At 44.1% G+C, this 20,388-nt stretch overlaps 1 protein-coding gene across 9 annotated transcripts in view; it reads right to left on the bottom strand.

Annotated features, from left to right (window-relative positions):
- srbd1 (S1 RNA binding domain 1) overlaps nt 1–20,388 on the bottom strand; it is a 132,734-nt gene that overhangs the window by 92,391 nt on the left and 19,955 nt on the right. For 2 of the 9 annotated variants that reach the window (XM_065002557.1, XM_029685324.2), the window contains exons 1-5: nt 5,225–5,333; nt 2,357–2,424; nt 1,826–2,216; nt 1,271–1,528; nt 855–1,021 (exon numbers count right to left, since the gene is read on the bottom strand). In XM_065002557.1, coding sequence (XP_064858629.1) covers nt 855–1,021; nt 1,271–1,528; nt 1,826–2,216; nt 2,357–2,424 — 884 coding nt within the window. In that variant the 5' untranslated portion in view covers nt 5,225–5,333. Of the gene's footprint in view, nt 1–854; nt 1,022–1,270; nt 1,529–1,825; nt 2,217–2,356; nt 2,425–2,774; nt 2,794–4,243; nt 4,263–5,224; nt 5,334–6,483; nt 6,583–20,388 lie in introns of those variants that run through there. The other 7 variants (XM_065002553.1, XM_029685326.2, XM_065002552.1 and 4 more) reach the window with 7 other exon arrangements.

Below are 20,388 nucleotides of genomic sequence, written 5' to 3' on the forward strand. Positions count from 1 at the left end.
AACAGATGAAATACACACACAAAAAAATTTGGCAACTATAATAATACCCAACTTGTCGGATTGGCGCCATCTAACAGAAATGATCTGTTATTGCACTGACTGGTTGTAACAGTTATTTATGCAGACATACAAATATACAGTATGCAGGGTATCAGAGGTGGAAAAAGTACCCAACTGTCATACTTGAGTAAAAGTACATTTAATACAAAATGACTCAAGTAAAAGTGAGTCACCGAATAAAATAGTACTTCAGTAAAATTCTAAAAGTATTTGGTTTTAAATATACTTGCGTATCAAAAGTAAATGTAATTGCTAAAATATACTTAAGTATCAAACGGAAAAGTACAAATCTTTTCAAATTCCTTATATAAAGCAAACCAGGCCGCACCATTTTAAATTTACAGACAGCCAGGGGCATGCTCTGACCATCATTTACAAACAAAGCATGTGTTTAGTGAGTCCACCATATCACAGGCCGTAGGAATAACCAGGGATGTTCTCATGATAAGTGTGTGAATGACACCATTTTCCTGTTCTACTAAGCATTCAAAATGTAATGAGTACTTTTGGATGTCAAGGAAAATGTATGGAGTAAAAAGTACAATATTTTCTTTAGGAATGTAGTGAAGTAAAAGTAGTCAACATTATAAATATTAAAGTACAGATACCCCCAAAAACGACTTAGAGTAGTGCTTTCAAGTATTTTTACTTAAGTACTTTACACCACTGGCTACTATGAAATATTTGTTTGATTATCTTAAGTTACTTATGGTGAAGTCAAAAAAACAAGTTAAATAGTATTTTCTATTCCAGTCTAATAAACTGGTATAGCACCCCACTAATAAGTTCCTCACTAGATCTCCTCCAGCACCAGCTGCACGTCCCTCACGGCATCTGCGTCCATGTGGTTGATCATCTCTTTCCTGTAGCGCACTATAAAGGGAATGGTGTTCTCCTCTCTGAAGAGCTGGGAAATGTTCAAACACACCCATTGCTCCACTCCTGTCCTCTCAGACAGCAACTGACAACACACAGAGGAGAATGCTGCATCACAGAGGAATCAAAGTACCATGTGAATAATACTACATTAATGAGGAAACATACATTGATTGCAATGGTCAATTATTTTGCAGACAATTTTAGGGTGCCATTCAGTCAGACCAGCTATTTACATATTTGGTGGTTTGGCACAACAGTATAGCAACTGTTCAGTTTATTTAGGTTAGAGCTGAAAATGATGGTTTGTTGTTGAATTACTCAAAGGACTTACTTGAATAAGGTCCCAGTTCATGTTCAGGTCTTCTCCAAAGGCTCTTCCTGAAGTGGGCAGTCTGGTGGGCCTGCCCTGAGGGGCACTGCTGGTCTTCTGTCTCTTCAGAGAAGGCTCATCAAACGTGAAGTCCTCCTCGGGCTCTTCCTTCTTCCCCCCATAAGGCTGATGGCTGGAGGACGGCCCCTCGGACCACCCGCCCCCTGCTCTGGACATGTTGTCGTTGCAGGATCCATCAGGCACAATGAAGGACAGTCTCTGAAAGACATCCATTGGAGGAGTATATAAACACTTACCTGATATAACAAGCGGTGAAGTCAGTCAGTGAGGTGTCTACCATTATGTACAGCCAAATGTGTAGTAATTTCATAGAAATCATGTTGAGCAGTTCGTATTACACTGTAGCACTAAGTCCCTATTCCACTGTAATAACAAAAATCACTCAACTCCATTAATGCAATTGCAAAGCAAGTAATGTCTAACCAAATGAACACAATATTGTTACTAGCGTAATAAAAGCTTACTAAACAGGTGGAGAGTTTCCATGACTCTTACCTCCCCCTTGACCCTGGCTGACTGCTGTGACTCCGCTGCGTCACAGATGGAGTTAGTCTGATTGGCTCCTCCAGCCTCTTCCTTTAACAGAGCTTGCTGCTTTTTACCTCCTTTTGTTGCTCTGGGAGCTTTAGGGGGTTTGGGTTCTTTAGGGGGTTTGGGAGCTTTAGGGGCTCTGGGAGCTTTAGGGGCTCTGGGAGCTCGGGGCTTCCTCTCCACTGGTTTGCGTGGGGCTTTGGGTTTGGATTCCTTGGGCTCTTTAGGTTTAGCCTGCCTCTTCACCGCTGGTTTCTTCTCGCTTGGCTGAGCTTTCTGCTGCCTCTTGGGGGCCTTGGATTCTGGCTGCCATTCTTCAATCTCATCTTCACTCGCTGACTGAGTGTGTGGACTACTAAGGGAAAAGAGGCTTGTGTTATGGAAAACTGATCAAAAGTGAAACTGTGAATATAGAAGCTTTAGAATACACACAAAACAACACAAATTGTATCAAATGAATTCCATACACGATTCCTGACTTATGTTAAAACTCACAATTCATCGGAATCTCCATCTGTTGTCTTTTCCGTGTAGACTTTAACTGTGCGAGTTCGCCGTTGCATCTGGTGAGAGATATAATCAACATTTAATTTTTAACCATTACCAAACCCACTCTTACTGTCAAATCAAATAAAGGCGTAATAGCCTAAGCCAACACTATCAATACTGCTGTGTCATATACAGTACCAGTCAAAAGTTGAAACACCTACTCATTCAAGGGTTCTTTATTTTTACTATTATCTACATTGTAGAATAACATTGAAGACATCAAAACTATGAAATAACACATATGGAATCATGTAGCAAGCAAAAAAAAGTGTTAATCAAAATATATTTTAGATTTTTCAAAGTAGCCACCCTTTGCCTTGATGACTGCTTTGCACACTCTTCGCAATCTCTCAACCAGCTTCACCTGGAATTCTTTTTCAACAGTCTTGAATGAGTTCTCACATATAATGAGCACTTGTTGGCTGTTTTTCCTTCACTCTGCGGTCCAACTCATCCCAAAACATCTCAATTGGGATGAGGTTGGGTGATTGTAGAGCCCAGGTCATCTGATGCAGCACTCCATCACTCTCCTCCTTGGTCAAATAGCCCTTACGCAGCCTTGAGGTGTGTTGGGTAATTGTCCTGCTGAAAAACAAATGATAGTCCCACTAAATGCAAGCCAAATGGGGTGGCGTATCTCTGCAGAATGCTGTGGTAGCCATGCTGGTTAAGTGTGCCTTGAATTCTAAATAAATCACAGACAGTGTCACCAACAAAGCACCCCCACACCATCACACCTCCTCCTCCATGCTTCATGGTGGGAACCACACATGCGGAGATCATCCGTTCACCTACTTTGCGTCTCACAAAGACACGGCGGGTGGAACCAAAAATCACAGATCTCCACCAGTCTAATGTCCATAGCTCGTGTTTCTAGGCCCAAGAAAGTCTCTTCTTATTATTGGTGTCCTTTAGTAGTGGTTTCTTTGCAGCAATTTGACCATGAAGGTCTGATTCATTCAGTCCTCTGAACAGTCGATGTTGAGATGTGTCTGTTACTTGAACTCTGAGAAGCATTTATTTGGGCTGCAAATTCTGAGGCTGGTAACTCTAATGAACTTATCCTCTGCAGCAGAGGTAACTCTGGGTCTTCCTTTCCTGTGGCGGTCCTCATGAGAGCGGGTTTCATCATAGCGCTTGATGGTTTTTGTGACAGCACTTGAAGAAACGTTAAAAGTTCTTTAAATTTCCCGGATTGACTGACCTTCATGTCTTAAAGTAACGATGGACTGCCGTTTCGCTTTGCTTATTTGAGCTGTTCTTGCCATAATATGGACTTCGTCTTTTACCAAACAGGCCTATCTTCTGTATACCACCCCTACCTTGTCCCAACACAACTGATTGGCTCAAACGCATTAAGGAAAGACAATCCCCAAATTAACTTTTAACAAGGCACACCTGTTAATTGAAATGCATTCCAGGTGACTACCTCATGAAGCTGGTTGAGAGACTACCAAGAGTGCAAAGCTGTCATCAAGGCAAAGGGTGGCTACATTGAAGAATCTCAAATATATCTTGATTTGTTTAACACTTTTCTTTGTTACTACATGATTCCATGTGTGTTATTTCATAGTTTTTATATCTTCACAATTATTCTACAATGTAGAAAATTGTAAAATAAAGAAAAACCCTTAGATGAGTAGGTGTGTCCACACTTTTGACTGGGACTGTATGTAGGCTAATACACATTTAACCAGATTTTCTAAATAGCCTCTACTCCTGCCCTTGGCCTACTGGTAGTCCTAGGCCTACTGAGATGGCTGTATTTAATAAGTACCCACACACTCTCCCCATCAGCCCTTACAGGACACTGGTAGAGGCAGGTAGAAATACCTTGACCACTCAAAACCACGCACACGTCTGCGCCTCATAGTACGTTAGAGCCCGAGAAACGGAAACAAACAAGAACAAATACACAGTAAGCACTCGAAAACAAAATACATGTACAAACTGTAGATACATAATAAACTTGAGTTACACAGATAACTGGGGAACTTGGTAGCAATGTGGAGAGCAATGATCAGCATGTATACTATAACACATTACACCACATACTAGGATTACTTATTTTCAGGAGAGCATCAGGTGTGTGTGTATTGATTACGGAAACCAATTACCGTTTAAGTATCAAACTGCAAACGGAACGAAACGGGGAGGGACCTACCTGATTTTGTCCCATATAAACTCTCGTTTTACTTTTGGAGTGAATGGTTTCTTTTCCAAAACGTTTTGCAACAGAATCGGCGTAAAGATTACACCCCAGTTCGAAGAGGGTAGTTCCAAGCTAACGTTAGTACCCAATACGGGATACTTGAGATGTCCATATACACTAACCTTAAACCTTGCCTAACCATTTTTTACTTCAATGAGGGTTAGGGACGTACTAAGGATCTCTGATAGCACGACCGTTATGATGGAAATGGAACGCTCTGTCTCTCTCGTGGAAAAGGTTCGTCGTGTCTCTAGTGTAATAGTTATGATTATAACAGTATTGGTTGCAGAGGCCTGCAGTTAAATAACTAGTAGTTGAACACGTTGCCCTTCGCTTGCAAAATACCCCTGGCCCAACCTCTGCTACGGCCGGGTAGCTTCGTCCCGCAACTATCCATTTAAATTACAATTTGTATTAATTTAAGCTAACGGCCGGGTAGCATCATTCATTCAAATCTGGCGCGAGTGTCACCAGAGTGATTTGTCTCCCTCGGCGTAGCTAGCTAGGCCTATAGCTACATTATGAAAACATTGGTTAGTGTTGCATTGACGATGGAAATATGTTTAGCAGTTTGTTAAACAACAGTACAACAAGCTACTCACGTTGATAGTGTTTTTCAATTGGAAGATCTTCTAAGCAATACAACCATTTTGCAAAACATCTGGCAAACGATGCTCTTGCTACTTCCGCCAACACGTGACGTGGATAGGGCTCATCCAATCATAGTTTAGGATAGTTTATAGTAACTAACATTGTACGGAAATGTACTTCAGTGTATTAGTACTCACAACGAGAAAAACACCCTATGAAAATGGTGTAGTCTATTCTGAATCACATTTTAAGGACCAGAGTCACTAAAATTATTGGGCAACAGATTTTGGCAATAATAGGAAATTATTCCAAAGAATATTACTTTGAGCTACACTAAAATGCAGAATGCAAAATATCTCATGAGAAAAGGCAACATTTTTAGGCACCTATTTAAGCGTATTTAAAAAAATCCTTACTATATTGACCCTATTGCCTTTTTTTTTTACAACAGGCTACATCTGTATTAAGTGTTTGATTTATAGTTATTCAATGGGAGAGTGGGGTAAATTGAGCCAAAGGGTTAGATGAGCAACCCCTTGTTTCTAGGAAACCATACAAAAATTAATAATGTGACCAAATATTCAGGAAGAGGTCATAATTTAATGGAGAAAGAAGCACATGGAAAAAGTGGCATACAAGTTAGGTCCAAAAAACATTTTCATGAAGTCAAATTAATTGATTGTGTTATATGCTTCATGATGTTTATCTTAACTAAAGTAGATTGTGGTCTCTATAAGCTACAATATGGAGGTCCTAACCCGAGCATGAAAGTGTATCCTTGTATGAATGAATGGCATATACATACATATATACATACAGTGGGGCAAAAAAGTATTTAGTCAGCCACCAATTGTGCAAGTTCTCCCACTTAAAGATGAGAGAGGCCTGTAATTTATCATAGTTATGTAACAGTTTAACTGTAAACCGTCCCCTCGCCCATACCCGGGCGCAAACCAGGGACCCTCTGCACACATCAACAACTGACACCCACGAAGCATCGTTACCCATCGCTCCACAAAAGCCACGGCCCTTGCAGAGCAAGGGGAACCACTACTTCAAGGTTTCAGAGCAAGTGACGTCACCGATTGAACCGCTATTTAGCACGGCTAACTAAGCTAGCCGTTTCACATCCGTTCCACTTACACTTCAACTGTGACAGACAAAACGAGGGGGGAAAAATCCAGAAAATCACATTGTTTATTTGCAAATTATGGTGGAAAATAAGTATTTGGTCACCTACAAACAAGCAAGATTTCTGGCTCTCACACACCTGTAACTTCTTCTTTAAGAGGCTCCTCTGTCCTCTACTCGTTACCTATATTAATGGCACCTGTTTGAACTTGGTATCAGTATAAAAGACACCTGTCCACAACCTCAAAACAGTCACACTCCAAACTCCACTATGGCCAAGACCAAAGAGCTGTCAAAGGACACCAGAAACAAAATTGTAGACCTGCACCAGGCTGGGAAGACTGAATCTGGTCTTCAGTGTGACAGGTTAGTACAGTGGTGAACCTATAGACCTTCAGTGTGACAGGTTAGTACAGTGGTGAACCTATAGACCTTCAGTGTGACAGGTTAGTACAGTGGTGAACCTATAGACCTTCAGTGAGACAGGTTAGTACAGTGGTGAACCTATAGACCTTCAGTGTGTGACAGGTTAGTACAGTGGGGAACCTATGAGTCTTCAGTGTGTGACAGTGGTGAACCTATAGACCTTCAGTGTGACAGGTTAGTACAGTGGTGAACCTATAGACCTTCAGTGTGTGACAGGTTAGTACAGTGGGGAACCTATAGACCTTCAGCGTGACAGGTTAGTACAGTGGTGAACCTATAGGTCTAAAGTAAGTGACAGGTTAGTACAGTGGTGAACCTATAGACCTTCAGTGTGACAGGTTAGTACAGTGGTGAACCTATAGGCATTCAGTGTGACAGGTTAGTACAGTGGTGAACCTATAGGTCTTCAGTGTGACAGGTTAGTACAGTGGTGAAACTATAGGTCTTCAGTGTGACAGGTTAGTACAGTGGTGAAACTATAGGTCTTCAGTGTGACAGGTTAGTACAGTGGTGAAACTATAGGTCTTCAGTGTGTGACAGGTCAGTACAGTGGTGAAACTATAGGTCTTCAGTGTGTGACAGGTCAGTACAGTGGAGAACCTATAGGTTTTCAGTGTGACAGTGGTGTACCTATAAGTCTTCAGTGTGAAAGGTTAGTACAGTGGTGAACCTATAGGTCTTCAGTGTGTGACAAGTTAGTACAGTGGTGAACCTATAGACCTTCAGTGTGATAGGTTAGTACAGTGGTGAACCTATAGACCTTCAGTGTGTGACAGGTTAGTACAGTGGTGAACCTATAGGTCTTCAGTGTGTGACAGGTTAGTACAGTGGTGAACCTATAGGTCTTCAGTGTGTGACAGTGGTGAACCTATAGACCTTCAGTGTGACAGGTTAGTACAGTGGTGAACCTATAGGCCTTCAGTGTGTGACAGGTTAGTACAGTGGTGAACCTATAGACCTTCAGCGTGACAGGTTAGTACAGTGGAGAACCTATAGGTCTTCAGTGTGTGACAGGTTAGTACAGGGGTGAACCTATAAGTCTTAAGTATGTGACAGGTTAGTACAGGGGTGAACCTATAGGCCTTCAGTGTGTGACAGGTTAGTACAGTGGGGAACCTATAGACCTTCAGCGTGACAGGTTAGTACAGTGGAGAACCTATAGGTCTTCAGTGTGTGACAGTGGTGAACCTATAGGTCTTCAGTGTGTGACAGTGGTGAACCTATAGCCCTTCAGTGTGACAGGTTAGTACAGTGGGGAACCTATGGGTCTTCAGTGTGTGACAGTGGTGAACCTCTAGACCTTCAGTGTGACAGGTTAGTACAGTGGTGAACCTATAGAACTTCAGTGTGACAGGTCAGTACAGTGGTGAAACTATAGGTATTCAGTGTGTGACAGGTCAGTACAGTGGAGAACCTATAGGTATTCAGTGTGTGACAGGTCAGTACAGTGGAGAACCTATAGGCCTTCAGTGTGTGACAGGTTAGTACAGTGGAGAACCTATAGGTCTTCAGTGTGTGACAGGTTAGTACAGTGGTTAACCTATAGGCCTTCAGTGTGTGACAGGTTAGTACAGTGGAGAACCTATAGGTCTTCAGTGTGTGACAGTGGTGAACCTATAGGTTTTCAGTGTGACAGTGGTGAACCTATAGACCTTCAGTGTGACAGGTTAGTACAGTGGTGAACCTATAGACCTTCAGTGTGACAGGTTAGTACAGTGGTTAACCTATAGGCCTTCAGTGTGTGACAGGTTAGTACAGTGGAGAACCTATAGACCTTCAGTGTGTGACAGGTCAGTACAGTGGGGAACCTATGAGTCTTCAGTGTGTGACATTGGTGAACCTATAGACCTTCAGTGTGACAGGTTAGTACAGTGGTGAACCTATAGACCTTCAGTGTGACAGGTTAGTACAGTGGTGAACCTATAGACCTTCAGTGTGTGACAGGTCAGTACAGTGGAGAACCTATAGGTCTTCAGTGTGTGACAGTGGTGAACCTATAGGTCTTCAGTGTGACAGGTTAGTACAGTGGTGAACCTATAGACCTTCAGCGTGACAGGTTAGTACAGTGGTGAACCTATAGACCTTCAGTGTGTGACAGGTCAGTACAGTGGAGAACCTATAGGTCTTCAGTGTGTGACAGTGGTGAACCTATAGGTCTTCAGTGTGACAGGTTAGTACAGTGGTGAACCTATAGACCTTCAGCGTGACAGGTTAGTACAGTGGTGAACCTATAGACCTTCAGTGTGACAGGTTAGTACAGTGGTGAACCTATAGACCTTCAGTGTGACAGGTTAGTACAGTGGTGAACCTATAGACCTTCAGTGTGACAGGTTAGTACAGTGGTGAACCTATAGACCTTCAGTGAGACAGGTTAGTACAGTGGTGAACCTATAGACCTTCAGTGTGACAGGTTAGTACAGTGGTGAACCTATAGACCTTCAGCGTGACAGGTTAGTACAGTGGTGAAACTATAGGTCTTCAGTGTGTGACAGGTCAGTACAGTGGAGAACCTATAGACCTTCAGTGTGTGACAGGTTAGTACAGTGGTGAACCTATGGGTCTTCAGTGTGTGACAGTGGTGAACCTATAGGTCTTCAGTGTGTGACAGTGGTGAACCTATAGGCCTTCAGTGTGACAGGTTAGTACAGTGGTGAACCTATAGGTCTTCAGTGTGTGACAAGTTAGTACAGTGGTGAACCTATAGACCTTCAGTGATAGGTTGGTACAGTGGTGAACCTATAGACCTTCAGTGTGACAGGTTAGTACAGTGGTGAACCTATACGTCTTCAGTGTGACAGGTTAGTACAGTGGTGAACCTATACGTCTTCAGTGTGACAGGTTAGTACAGTGGTGAACCTATAGACCTTCAGTGTGTGACAGGTCAGTACAGTGGTGAACCTATAGACCTTCAGTGTGACAGGTTAGTACAGTGGTGAACCTATAGACCTTCAGTGTGTGACAGGTTAGTACAGTGGGGAACCTATGGGTCTTCAGTGTGTGACAGTGGTGAACCTATAGACCTTCAGTGTGTGACAGGTTAGTACAGTGGTGAACCTATAGGGTTTCAGTGTGTGACAGGTTAGTACAGTGGTGAACCTATAGGTCTTCAGTGTGTGACAGGTCAGTACAGTGGAGAACCTATAGGTCTTCAGTGTGTGACAGTGGTGAACCTATAGGTCTTCAGTGTGACAGGTTAGTACAGTGGTGAACCTATAGACCTTCAGCGTGACAGGTTAGTACAGTGGTGAACCTATAGACCTTCAGTGTGACAGGTTAGTACAGTGGTGAACCTATAGACCTTCAGTGTGACAGGTTAGTACAGTGGTGAACCTATAGACCTTCAGTGTGACAGGTTAGTACAGTGGTGAACCTATAGACCTTCAGTGAGACAGGTTAGTACAGTGGGGAACCTATAGACCTTCAGCGTGACAGGTTAGTACAGTGGTGAAACTATAGGTCTTCAGTGTGTGACAGGTCAGTACAGTGGAGAACCTATAGGTCTTCAGTGTGTGACAGTGGTGAACCTATAGGTCTTCAGTGTGTGACAGTGGTGAACCTATAGGCCTTCAGTGTGACAGGTTAGTACAGTGGTGAACCTATAGACCTTCAGTGTGACAGGTTAGTACAGTGGTGAACCTATAGGTCTTCAGTGTGACAGGTTAGTACAGTGGTGAACCTATAGGTCTTCAGTGTGACAGGTTAGTACAGTGGTGAACCTATAGACCTTCAGTGTGTGACAGGTCAGTACAGTGGTGAACCTATAGACCTTCAGTGTGACAGGTTAGTACAGTGGTGAACCTATAGACCTTCAGTGTGTGACAGGTTAGTACAGTGGGGAACCTATGGGTCTTCAGTGTGTGACAGTGGTGAACCTATAGACCTTCAGTGTGACAGGTTAGTACAGTGGTGAACCTATAGGTCTTCAGTGTGTGACAGGTTAGTACAGTGGTGAACCTATAGGTCTTCAGTGTGACAGGTTAGTACAGTGGTGAACCTATAGGTCTTCAGTGTGTGACAGGTCAGTACAGTGGAGAACCTATAGGTTTTCAGTGTGACAGTGGTGTACCTATAGACCTTCAGTGTGTGACAGGTTAGTACAGTGGTGAACCTATAGGTCTTCAGTGTGTGACAGGTTAGTACAGTGGTGAACCTATAGGTCTTCAGTGTGTGACAGGTTAGTACAGTGGTGAACTTCAGTAGGACCTTCAGTGTGACAGGTGTACAGTGTGAACCTATAGGTCTTCAGGGTGTGACAGGTCAGTACAGTGGTGAACCTATAGACCTTCAGTGTGTGACAGGTTAGTACAGTGGTGAACCTATAGGTCTTCAGTGTGTGACAGGTTAGTACAGTGGTGAACCTATAGGTCTTCAGTGTGTGACAGTGGTGAACCTATAGACCTTCAGTGTGACAGGTTAGTACAGTGGTGAACCTATAGGCCTTCAGTGTGTGACAGGTTAGTACAGTGGAGAACCTATAGGTTTTCAGTGTGACAGTGGTGTACCTATAAGTCTTCAGTGTGAAAGGTTAGTACAGTGGTGAACCTATAGACCTTCAGTGTGACAGGTTTCAGTGGTGTAGACCTTCAGTGTGACAGGTTAGTACAGTGGTGAAGTGGTGAACCTACCTTATAGACCTTCAGTGTGACAGGTTAGTACAGTGGTGAACCTATAGGTCTTCAGTGTGACAGGTTAGTACAGTGGTGAACCTATAGGTCTTCCTTCAGTGTGACAGGTTCAGTACAGTGGTGAACCTATAGACCTTCAGTGTGACAGGTTAGTACAGTGGTGAACCTATAGGTCTTCAGTGTGACAGGTTAGTACAGTGGTGAAACTATAGACCTTCAGTGTGTGACAGGTCAGTACAGTGGGGAACCTATGAGTCTTCAGTGTGTGACATTGGTGAACCTATAGACCTTCAGTGTGACAGGTTAGTACAGTGGTGAACCTATAGACCTTCAGTGTGACAGGTTAGTACAGTGGTGAACCTAGGTCTTCAGTGTGTGACCTTGAACCAGTCTTGTGACAGGTTAGTACAGTGGTGAACCTATAGACCTTCAGTGTGACAGGTTAGTACAGTGGTGAACCTATAGACCTTCAGTGTGACAGGTTAGTACAGTGGTGAACCTATAGACCTTCAGTGTGACAGGTTAGTACAGTGGTGAACCTATAGACCTTCAGTGTGACAGGTTAGTACAGTGGTGAACCTATAGACCTTCAGTGTGACAGGTTAGTACAGTGGTGAACCTATAGGTCTTCAGTGTGTGACAGGTTAGTACAGTGGTGAACCTATAGGTCTTCAGTGACAGGTTCAGTACAGTGGTGAACCTATAGGTCTTCAGTGTGACAGGTTAGTACAGTGGTGAACCTATAGGTCTTCAGTGTGACAGGTTGACAGTGGTGAACCTATAGGTCTTCAGTGTGACAGGTTAGTACAGTGGTGAACCTATAGCCTTCAGTGTGACAGGTTAGTACAGTGGTGAACCTATAGACCTTCAGTGTGACAGGTTAGTACAGTGGTGAACCTATAGACCTTCAGTGTGACAGGTTAGTACAGTGGTGAACCTATAGGTCTTCAGTGAGACAGGTTAGTACAGTGGTGAACCTATAGACCTTCAGTGTGACAGGTTAGTACAGTGGTGAACCTATGGGTCTTCAGTGTGTGACAGTGGTGAACCTATAGACCTTCAGTGTGACAGGTTAGTACAGTGGTGAACCTATAGGCCTTCAGTGTGTGACAGGTTAGTACAGTGGTGAACCTATAGACCTTCAGTGTGACAGGTTAGTACAGTGGTGAACCTATAGACCTTCAGTGTGACAGGTTAGTACAGTGGTGAACCTATAGACCTTCAGTGTGACAGGTTAGTACAGTGGTGAACCTATAGACCTTCAGTGTGACAGGTTAGTACAGTGGTGAACCTATAGGTCTTCAGTGTGACAGGTTAGTACAGTGGTGAACCTATAGGTCTTCAGTGTGTGACAGTGGTGAACCTATAGGTCTTCAGTGTGACAGGTTAGTACAGTGGTGAACCTATAGGTCTTCAGTGTGTGACAAGTTAGTACAGTGGTGAACCTATAGGCCTTCAGTGTGTGACAGGTTAGTACAGTGGAGAACCTATAGGTCTTCAGTGTGTGACAGTGGTGAACCTATAGGTCTTCAGTGTGACAGGTTAGTACAGTGGTGAACCTATAGACCTTCAGTGTGACAGGTTAGTACAGTGGTGAACCTATAGGTCTTCAGTGTGACAGGTTAGTACAGTGGTGAACCTATAGACCTTCAGTGTGACAGGTTAGTACAGTGGTGAACCTATAGGCCTTCAGTGTGACAGGTTAGTACAGTGGTGAACCTATAGGTCTTCAGTGTGTGACAGGTTAGTACAGTGGTGAACCTATAGGTCTTCAGTGTGACAGGTAGTACAGTGTGAACCTATAGGTCTTCAGTGTGTAGTACAGTGGTGAACCTATAGGTCTTCAGTGTGTGACAGGTCAGTACAGTGGAGAACCTATAGGTCTTCAGTGTGACAGTGGTGAACCTATAAGTCTTCAGTGTGAACAGGTTAGTACAGTGGTGAACCTATAGGTCTTCAGTGTGACAGGTTAGTACAGTGGTGAACCTATAGACCTTCAGTGTGACAGGTTAGTACAGTGGTGAACCTATAGACCTTCTTGACAGGTAGTACAGTGAACCAGGTTAGTACAGTGGTGAACCTATAGACCTTCAGTGTGACAGGTTAGTACAGTGGTGAACCTATAGGCCTTCAGTGTGTGACAGGTTAGTACAGTGGTGAACCTATAGGTCTTCAGTGTGACAGGTTAGTACAGTGGTGAACAGGTCTTCAGTACAGTGGTGAACCTATAGACCTTCAGTGTGACAGGTTAGTACAGTGGTGAACCTATAGGCCTTCAGTGTGTGACAGGTTAGTACAGTGGAGAACCTATAGGTTTTCAGTGTGACAGTGGTGAACCTATAGACCTTCAGTGTGACAGGTTAGTACAGTGGGGAACCTATGGGTCTTCAGTGTGTGACAGTGGTGAACCTATAGACCTTCAGTGTGACAGGTTAGTACAGTGGTTAACCTATAGGCCTTCAGTGTGTGACAGGTTAGTACAGTGGAGAACCTATAGGTCTTCAGTGTGTGACAGTGGTTAGGTACAGTGTGACAGGTTAGTACAGTGGTGAACCTATAGACATTCAGTGTGACAGGTTAGTACAGTGGTGAACCTATAGACCTTCAGTGTGACAGGTTAGTACAGTGGTGAACCTATAGACCTTCAGTGTGACAGGTTAGTACAGTGGTGAACCTATAGGCCTTCAGTGTGACAGGTTAGTACAGTGGTGAACCTATAGGTCTTCAGTGTGACAGGTTAGTACAGTGGTGAAACTATAGGTCTTCAGTGTGTGACAGGTCAGTACAGTGGTGAACCTATAGACCTTCAGTGAGACAGGTTAGTACAGTGGTGAACCTATAGACCTTCAGTGTGTGACAGGTTAGTACAGTGGGGAACCTATGAGTCTTCAGTGTGTGACATTGGTGAACCTATAGACCTTCAGTGTGACAGGTTAGTACAGTGGTGAACCTATAGACCTTCAGCGTGACAGGTTAGTACAGTGGTGAACCTATAGACCTTCAGTGTGACAGGTTAGTACAGTGGTGAACCTATAGACCTTCAGTGTGTGACAGGTCAGTACAGTGGAGAACCTATAGGTCTTCAGTGTGTGACAGTGGTGAACCTATAGGTCTTCAGTGTGACAGGTTAGTACAGTGGTGAACCTATAGACCTTCAGCGTGACAGGTTAGTACAGTGGTGAACCTATAGACCTTCAGTGTGACAGGTTAGTACAGTGGTGAACCTATAGACCTTCAGTGTGACAGGTTAGTACAGTGGTGAACCTATAGACCTTCAGTGTGACAGGTTAGTACAGTGGTGAACCTATAGACCTTCAGTGTGACAGGTTAGTACAGTGGTGAACCTATAGACCTTCAGTGTGACAGGTTAGTACAGTGGTGAACCTATAGACCTTCAGTGTGACAGGTTAGTACAGTGGTGAACCTATAGGACCCTTCAGTGTGACAGGTTAGTACAGTGGTGAACCCTTCAGTGTGACAGGTTAGTACAGTGGTGAACCTATAGGTCTTCAGTGTGACAGGTTAGTACAGTGGTGAACCTATAGGCCTTCAGTGTGTGACAGGTTAGTACAGTGGTGAACCTATAGGTCTTCAGTGTGACAGGTAGTACAGTGGTGAACCTATAGGTCTTCAGTGACAGGTGACAGTGGGAACCTTAGGTACAGTGGTGAACCTATAGACCTTCAGTGTGACAGGTTAGTACAGTGGTGAACCTATAGACCTTCAGTGTGTGTGACAGTGGTGGACCTTCAGTGTGACAGGTTAGTACAGTGGTGAACCTATAGGTCTTCAGTGTGACAGGTTAGTACAGTGGTGAACCTATAGACCTTCAGTGTGACAGGTTAGTACAGTGGTGAACCTATAGGTCTTCAGTGTGACAGGTTAGTACAGTGGTGAACCTATAGGTCTTCAGTGTGACAGGTTAGTACAGTGGTGAACCTATAGGCCTTCAGTGTGACAGGTTAGTACAGTGGTGAACCTATAGTCTTCAGTGTGACAGGTGGTGAACCTATAGGTCTTCAGTGTGACAGGTTAGTACAGTGGTGAACCTATAGACCTTCAGTGTGACAGGTTAGTACAGTGGTGAACCTATAGTCTTCAGTGTGACAGGTTGTACAGTGGTGAACCTATAGACCTTCAGTGTGACAGGTTAGTACAGTGGTGAACCTATACGTCTTCAGTGTGACAGGTTAGTACAGTGGTGAACCTATAGACCTTCAGTGTGACAGGTTAGTACAGTGGTGAACCTATAGACCTTCAGTGTGTGACAGGTTAGTACAGTGGTGAACCTATAGGTCTTCAGTGTGTGACAGGTTAGTACAGTGGTGAACCTATAGGTCTTCAGTGTGTGACAGTGGTGAACCTATACAGTACAGTGGTGAACCTATAGGACCTTCAGTGTGACAGGTTAGTACAGTGGTGAACCTATAGACCTTCAGTGTGACAGGGTGTGTACAGTGGTGAACCTATAGACCTTCAGTGTGACAGGTTAGTACAGTGGTGAACCTATAGACCTTCAGTGTGACAGGTTAGACCTTCAGTGTGACAGGTTAGTACAGTGGTGAACCTATAGACCTTCAGTGTGTGACAGGTTAGTACAGTGGGGAACCTATAGGTCTTCAGTGTGACAGGTTGTACAGTGGTGAACCTATAGACCTTCAGTGTGACAGGTTAGTACAGTGGTGAACCTATAGACCTTCAGTGAACCCTAGGTCTTCAGTGTGACAACAGGGTTAGACCTTCAGTGACAGTGGTGAACCTATAGACCTTCAGTGTGTGACAGGTTAGTACAGTGGTGAACCTATAGACCTTCAGTGTGACAGGAGTACAGTGGTGAACCTATAGACCTTCAGTGTGACAGGTTAGTACAGTGGTGAACCTATAGGTCTTCAGTGTGACAGGTTAGTACAGTGGTGAACCTATAGACCTTCAGTGTGACAGGTTAGTACAGTGGTGAACCTATAGACCTTCAGTGTGACAGGTTAGTACAGTGGTGAACCTATAGACCTTCAGTGTGACAGGTTAGTACAGTGGTGAACCTATAGACCTTCAGTGTGACAGGTTAGTACAGTGGTGAACCTATAGTCTTCAGTGTGTGACAGGTTAGTACAGTGGTGAACCTATAGGTCTTCAGTGTGTGACAGGTTAGTACAGTGGTGAACCTATAGGTCTTCAGTGTGTGACAGGTCAGTACAGTGAACCTATAGACCTTCAGTGTGACAGTACAGTGGTGAACCTATAGACCTTCAGTGTGACAGGTTAGTACAGTGGTGAACCTATAGTCTTCAGTGTGACAGGTTAGTACAGTGGTGAACCTATAGACCTTCAGTGTGACAGGTTAGTACAGTGGTGAACCTATAGGTCTTCAGTGTGACAGGTTGTACAGTGGTGAACCTATAGACCTTCAGTGTGACAGGTTAGTACAGTGGTGAACCTATAGGTCTTCAGTGACAGGTTAGTACAGTGGTGAACCTATAGGTCTTCAGTGTGACAGGTTAGTACAGTGGTGAACCTATAGGCCTTCAGTGTGACAGTGGTGAACCTATACAGGTTCAGTGTGTACAGTGGTGAACCTATAGACCTTCAGTGTGACAGGTTAGTACAGTGGTGAACCTATAGGTCTTCAGTGTGACAGGTTAGTACAGTGGTGAACCTATAGACCTTCAGTGTGACAGGTTAGTACAGTGGTGAACCTATAGACCTTCAGTGTGACAGGTTAGTACAGTGGTGAACCTATAGACCTTCAGTGTGACAGGTTAGTACAGTGGTGAACCTATAGGTCTTCAGTGACAGGTTAGTACAGTGGTGAACCTATAGACCTTCAGTGTGACAGGTTAGTACAGTGGTGAACCTATAGACCTTCAGTGTGACAGGTTAGTACAGAACCTATAGACCTTCAGTGTGTGACAGGTTAGTACAGTGGTGAACCTATAGGTCTTCAGTGTGACAGTGGTGAACCACCTTCAGTGTGACAGGTTAGTACAGTGGTGAACCTATAGACCTTCAGTGTGACAGGTTAGTACAGTGGTGAACCTATAGTTTTTCAGTGTGACAGGTTAGGTACAGTGGTGAACCTATAGACCTTCAGTGTGACAGGTTAGTACAGTGGTGAACCTATAGACCTTCAGTGTGACAGGTTAGTACAGTGGTGAACCTATAGGCCTTCAGTGTGTGACAGGTTAGTACAGTGGGGAACCTATAGACCTTCAGCGTGACAGGTTAGTACAGTGGTGAACCTATAGGTCTTCAGTGTGTGACAGTGGTGAACCTATAGACCTTCAGTGTGACAGGTTAGTACAGTGGTGAACCTATAGGTCTTCAGTGTGTGACAGGTTAGTACAGTGGTGAACCTATAGACCTTCAGTGTGACAGGTTAGTACAGTGGTGAACCTATGGGTCTTCAGTGTGTGACAGTGGTGAACCTATAGACCTTCAGTGTGACAGGTTAGTACAGTGGTGAACCTATAGACCTTCAGTGTGACAGGTTAGTACAGTGGTGAACCTATAGACCTTCAGTGTGACAGGTTAGTACAGTGGTGAACCTATAGACCTTCAGTGTGACAGGTTAGTACAGTGGTGAACCTATAGGTCTTCAGTGTGTGACAGGTTAGTACAGTGGTGAACCTATAGACCTTCAGTGTGACAGGTTAGTACAGTGGTGAACCTATAGACCTTCAGTGTGACAGGTTAGTACAGTGGTGAACCTATAGACCTTCAGTGTGACAGGTTAGTACAGTGGTGAACCTATAGGTCTTCAGTGTGACAGGTTAGTACAGTGGTGAACCTATAGACCTTCAGTGTGACAGTGGTGAACCTATAGACCTTCAGTGTGACAGGTTAGTACAGTGGTGAACCTATAGACCTTCAGTGTGACAGGTTAGTACAGTGGAGAACCTATAGGTCTTCAGTGTGTGACAGTGGTGAACCTATAGGTCTTCAGTGTGACAGGTTAGTACAGTGGTGAACCTATAGACCTTCAGTGTGACAGGTTAGTACAGTGGTGAACCTATAGGCCTTCAGTGTGACAGGTTAGTACAGTGGTGAACCTATAGATCTTCAGTGTGACAGGTTAGTACAGTGGTGAACCTATAGACCTTCAGTGTGACAGGTTAGTACAGTGGTGAACCTATAGGTCTTCAGTGTGACAGGTTAGTACAGTGGTGAACCTATAGACCTTCAGTGTGACAGGTTAGTACAGTGGTGAACCTATAGGTCTTCAGTGTGTGACAGGTCAGTACAGTGGAGAACCTATAGGTCTTCAGTGTGACAGTTGTACAGTGGTGAACCTATAGACCTTCAGTGTGACAGGTTAGTACAGTGGTGAACCTATAGACCTTCAGTGTGACAGGTTAGTACAGTGGTGAACCTATAAGTCTTCAGTGTGACAGGTTAGTACAGTGGTGAACCTATAGGTCTTCAGTTGGTGACAGTGTGTGACAGGTTAGTACAGTGGTGAACCTATAGACCTTCAGTGTGACAGGTTAGTACAGTGGTGAACCTATAGACCTTCAGTGTGACAGGTTAGTACAGTGGTGAACCTATAGGCCTTCAGTGTGTGACAGGTTAGTACAGTGAACCTATAGGTCTTCAGTGTGTGACAGTGGTGAACCTATAGACCTTCAGTGACAGGTTAGTACAGTGGTGAACCTATAGACCTTCAGTGTGACAGGTTAGTACAGTGGTGAACCTATAGGTCTTCAGTGTGACAGGTTAGTACAGTGGTGAACCTATAGACCTTCAGTGTGACAGGTTAGTACAGTGGTGAACCTATAGGCCTTCAGTGTGACAGGTTAGTACAGTGGTGAACCTATAGACCTTCAGTGTGTGACAGGTTAGTACAGTGGTGAACCTATAGGTCTTCAGTGTGACAGGTTAGTACAGTGGTGAACCTATAGACCTTCTGACAGGTTAGTACAGTGGTGAACCTATAGGTCTTCAGTGTGACAGGTAGTACAGTGGTGAACCTATAGACCTTCAGTGTGACAGGTTAGTACAGTGGTGAACCTATAACTTCAGTGTGACAGGTTAGTACAGTGGGTGAACCTATAGACCTTCAGTGTGACAGGTTAGTACAGTGGTGAACCTATAGGTCTTCAGTGTGTGACAGGTTAGTACAGTGGTGAACCTATAGGTCTTCAGTGTGTGACAGGTTAGTACAGTGGTGAACCTATAGGTCTTCAGTGTGTGACAGTGGTGAACCTATAGACCTTCAGTGTGACAGGTTAGTACAGTGGTGAACCTATAGACCTTCAGTGTGACAGGTTAGTACAGTGGTGAACCTATAGACCTTCAGTGTGACAGGTTAGTACAGTGGTGAACCTATGGGTCTTCAGTGTGTGACAGTGGTGAACCTATAGACCTTCAGTGTGACAGGTTAGTACAGTGGTGAACCTATAGACCTTCAGTGTGACAGGTTAGTACAGTGGTGAACCTATAGGTCCTTCAGTGTGACAGGTTAGTACAGTGGTGAACCTATAGACCTTCAGTGTGACAGGTTAGTACAGTGGTGAACCTATAGGTCTTCAGTGTGACAGGTTAGTACAGTGGTGAACCTATAGACCTTCAGTGTGTGACAGGTTAGTACAGTGGTGAACCTATAGACCTTCAGTGTGACAGGTTAGTACAGTGGTGAACCTATAGACCTTCAGTGTGACAGGTTAGTACAGTGGTGAACCTATAGACCTTCAGTGTGTGACAGGTCAGTACAGTGGTGAACCTATAGACCTTCAGTGTGACAGGTTAGTACAGTGGTGAACCTATAGGTCTTCAGTGTGTGACAGGTTAGTACAGTGGTGAACCTATAGACCTTCAGTGTGACAGGTTAGTACAGTGGTGAACCTATAGACCTTCAGTGTGTGACAGGTTAGTACAGTGGTGAACCTATAGGTCTTCAGTGTGTGAACAGGTTGACAGGTTAGTACAGTGGTGAACCTATAGGCCTTCAGTGTGTGACAGGTTAGTACAGTGGTGAACCTATAGGTCTTCAGTGTGTG

This window comes from Oncorhynchus nerka, linkage group LG16 (assembly GCF_034236695.1).
Source record: "Oncorhynchus nerka isolate Pitt River linkage group LG16, Oner_Uvic_2.0, whole genome shotgun sequence".
Classification (NCBI taxonomy): Eukaryota; Metazoa; Chordata; class Actinopteri; order Salmoniformes; family Salmonidae; genus Oncorhynchus; species Oncorhynchus nerka.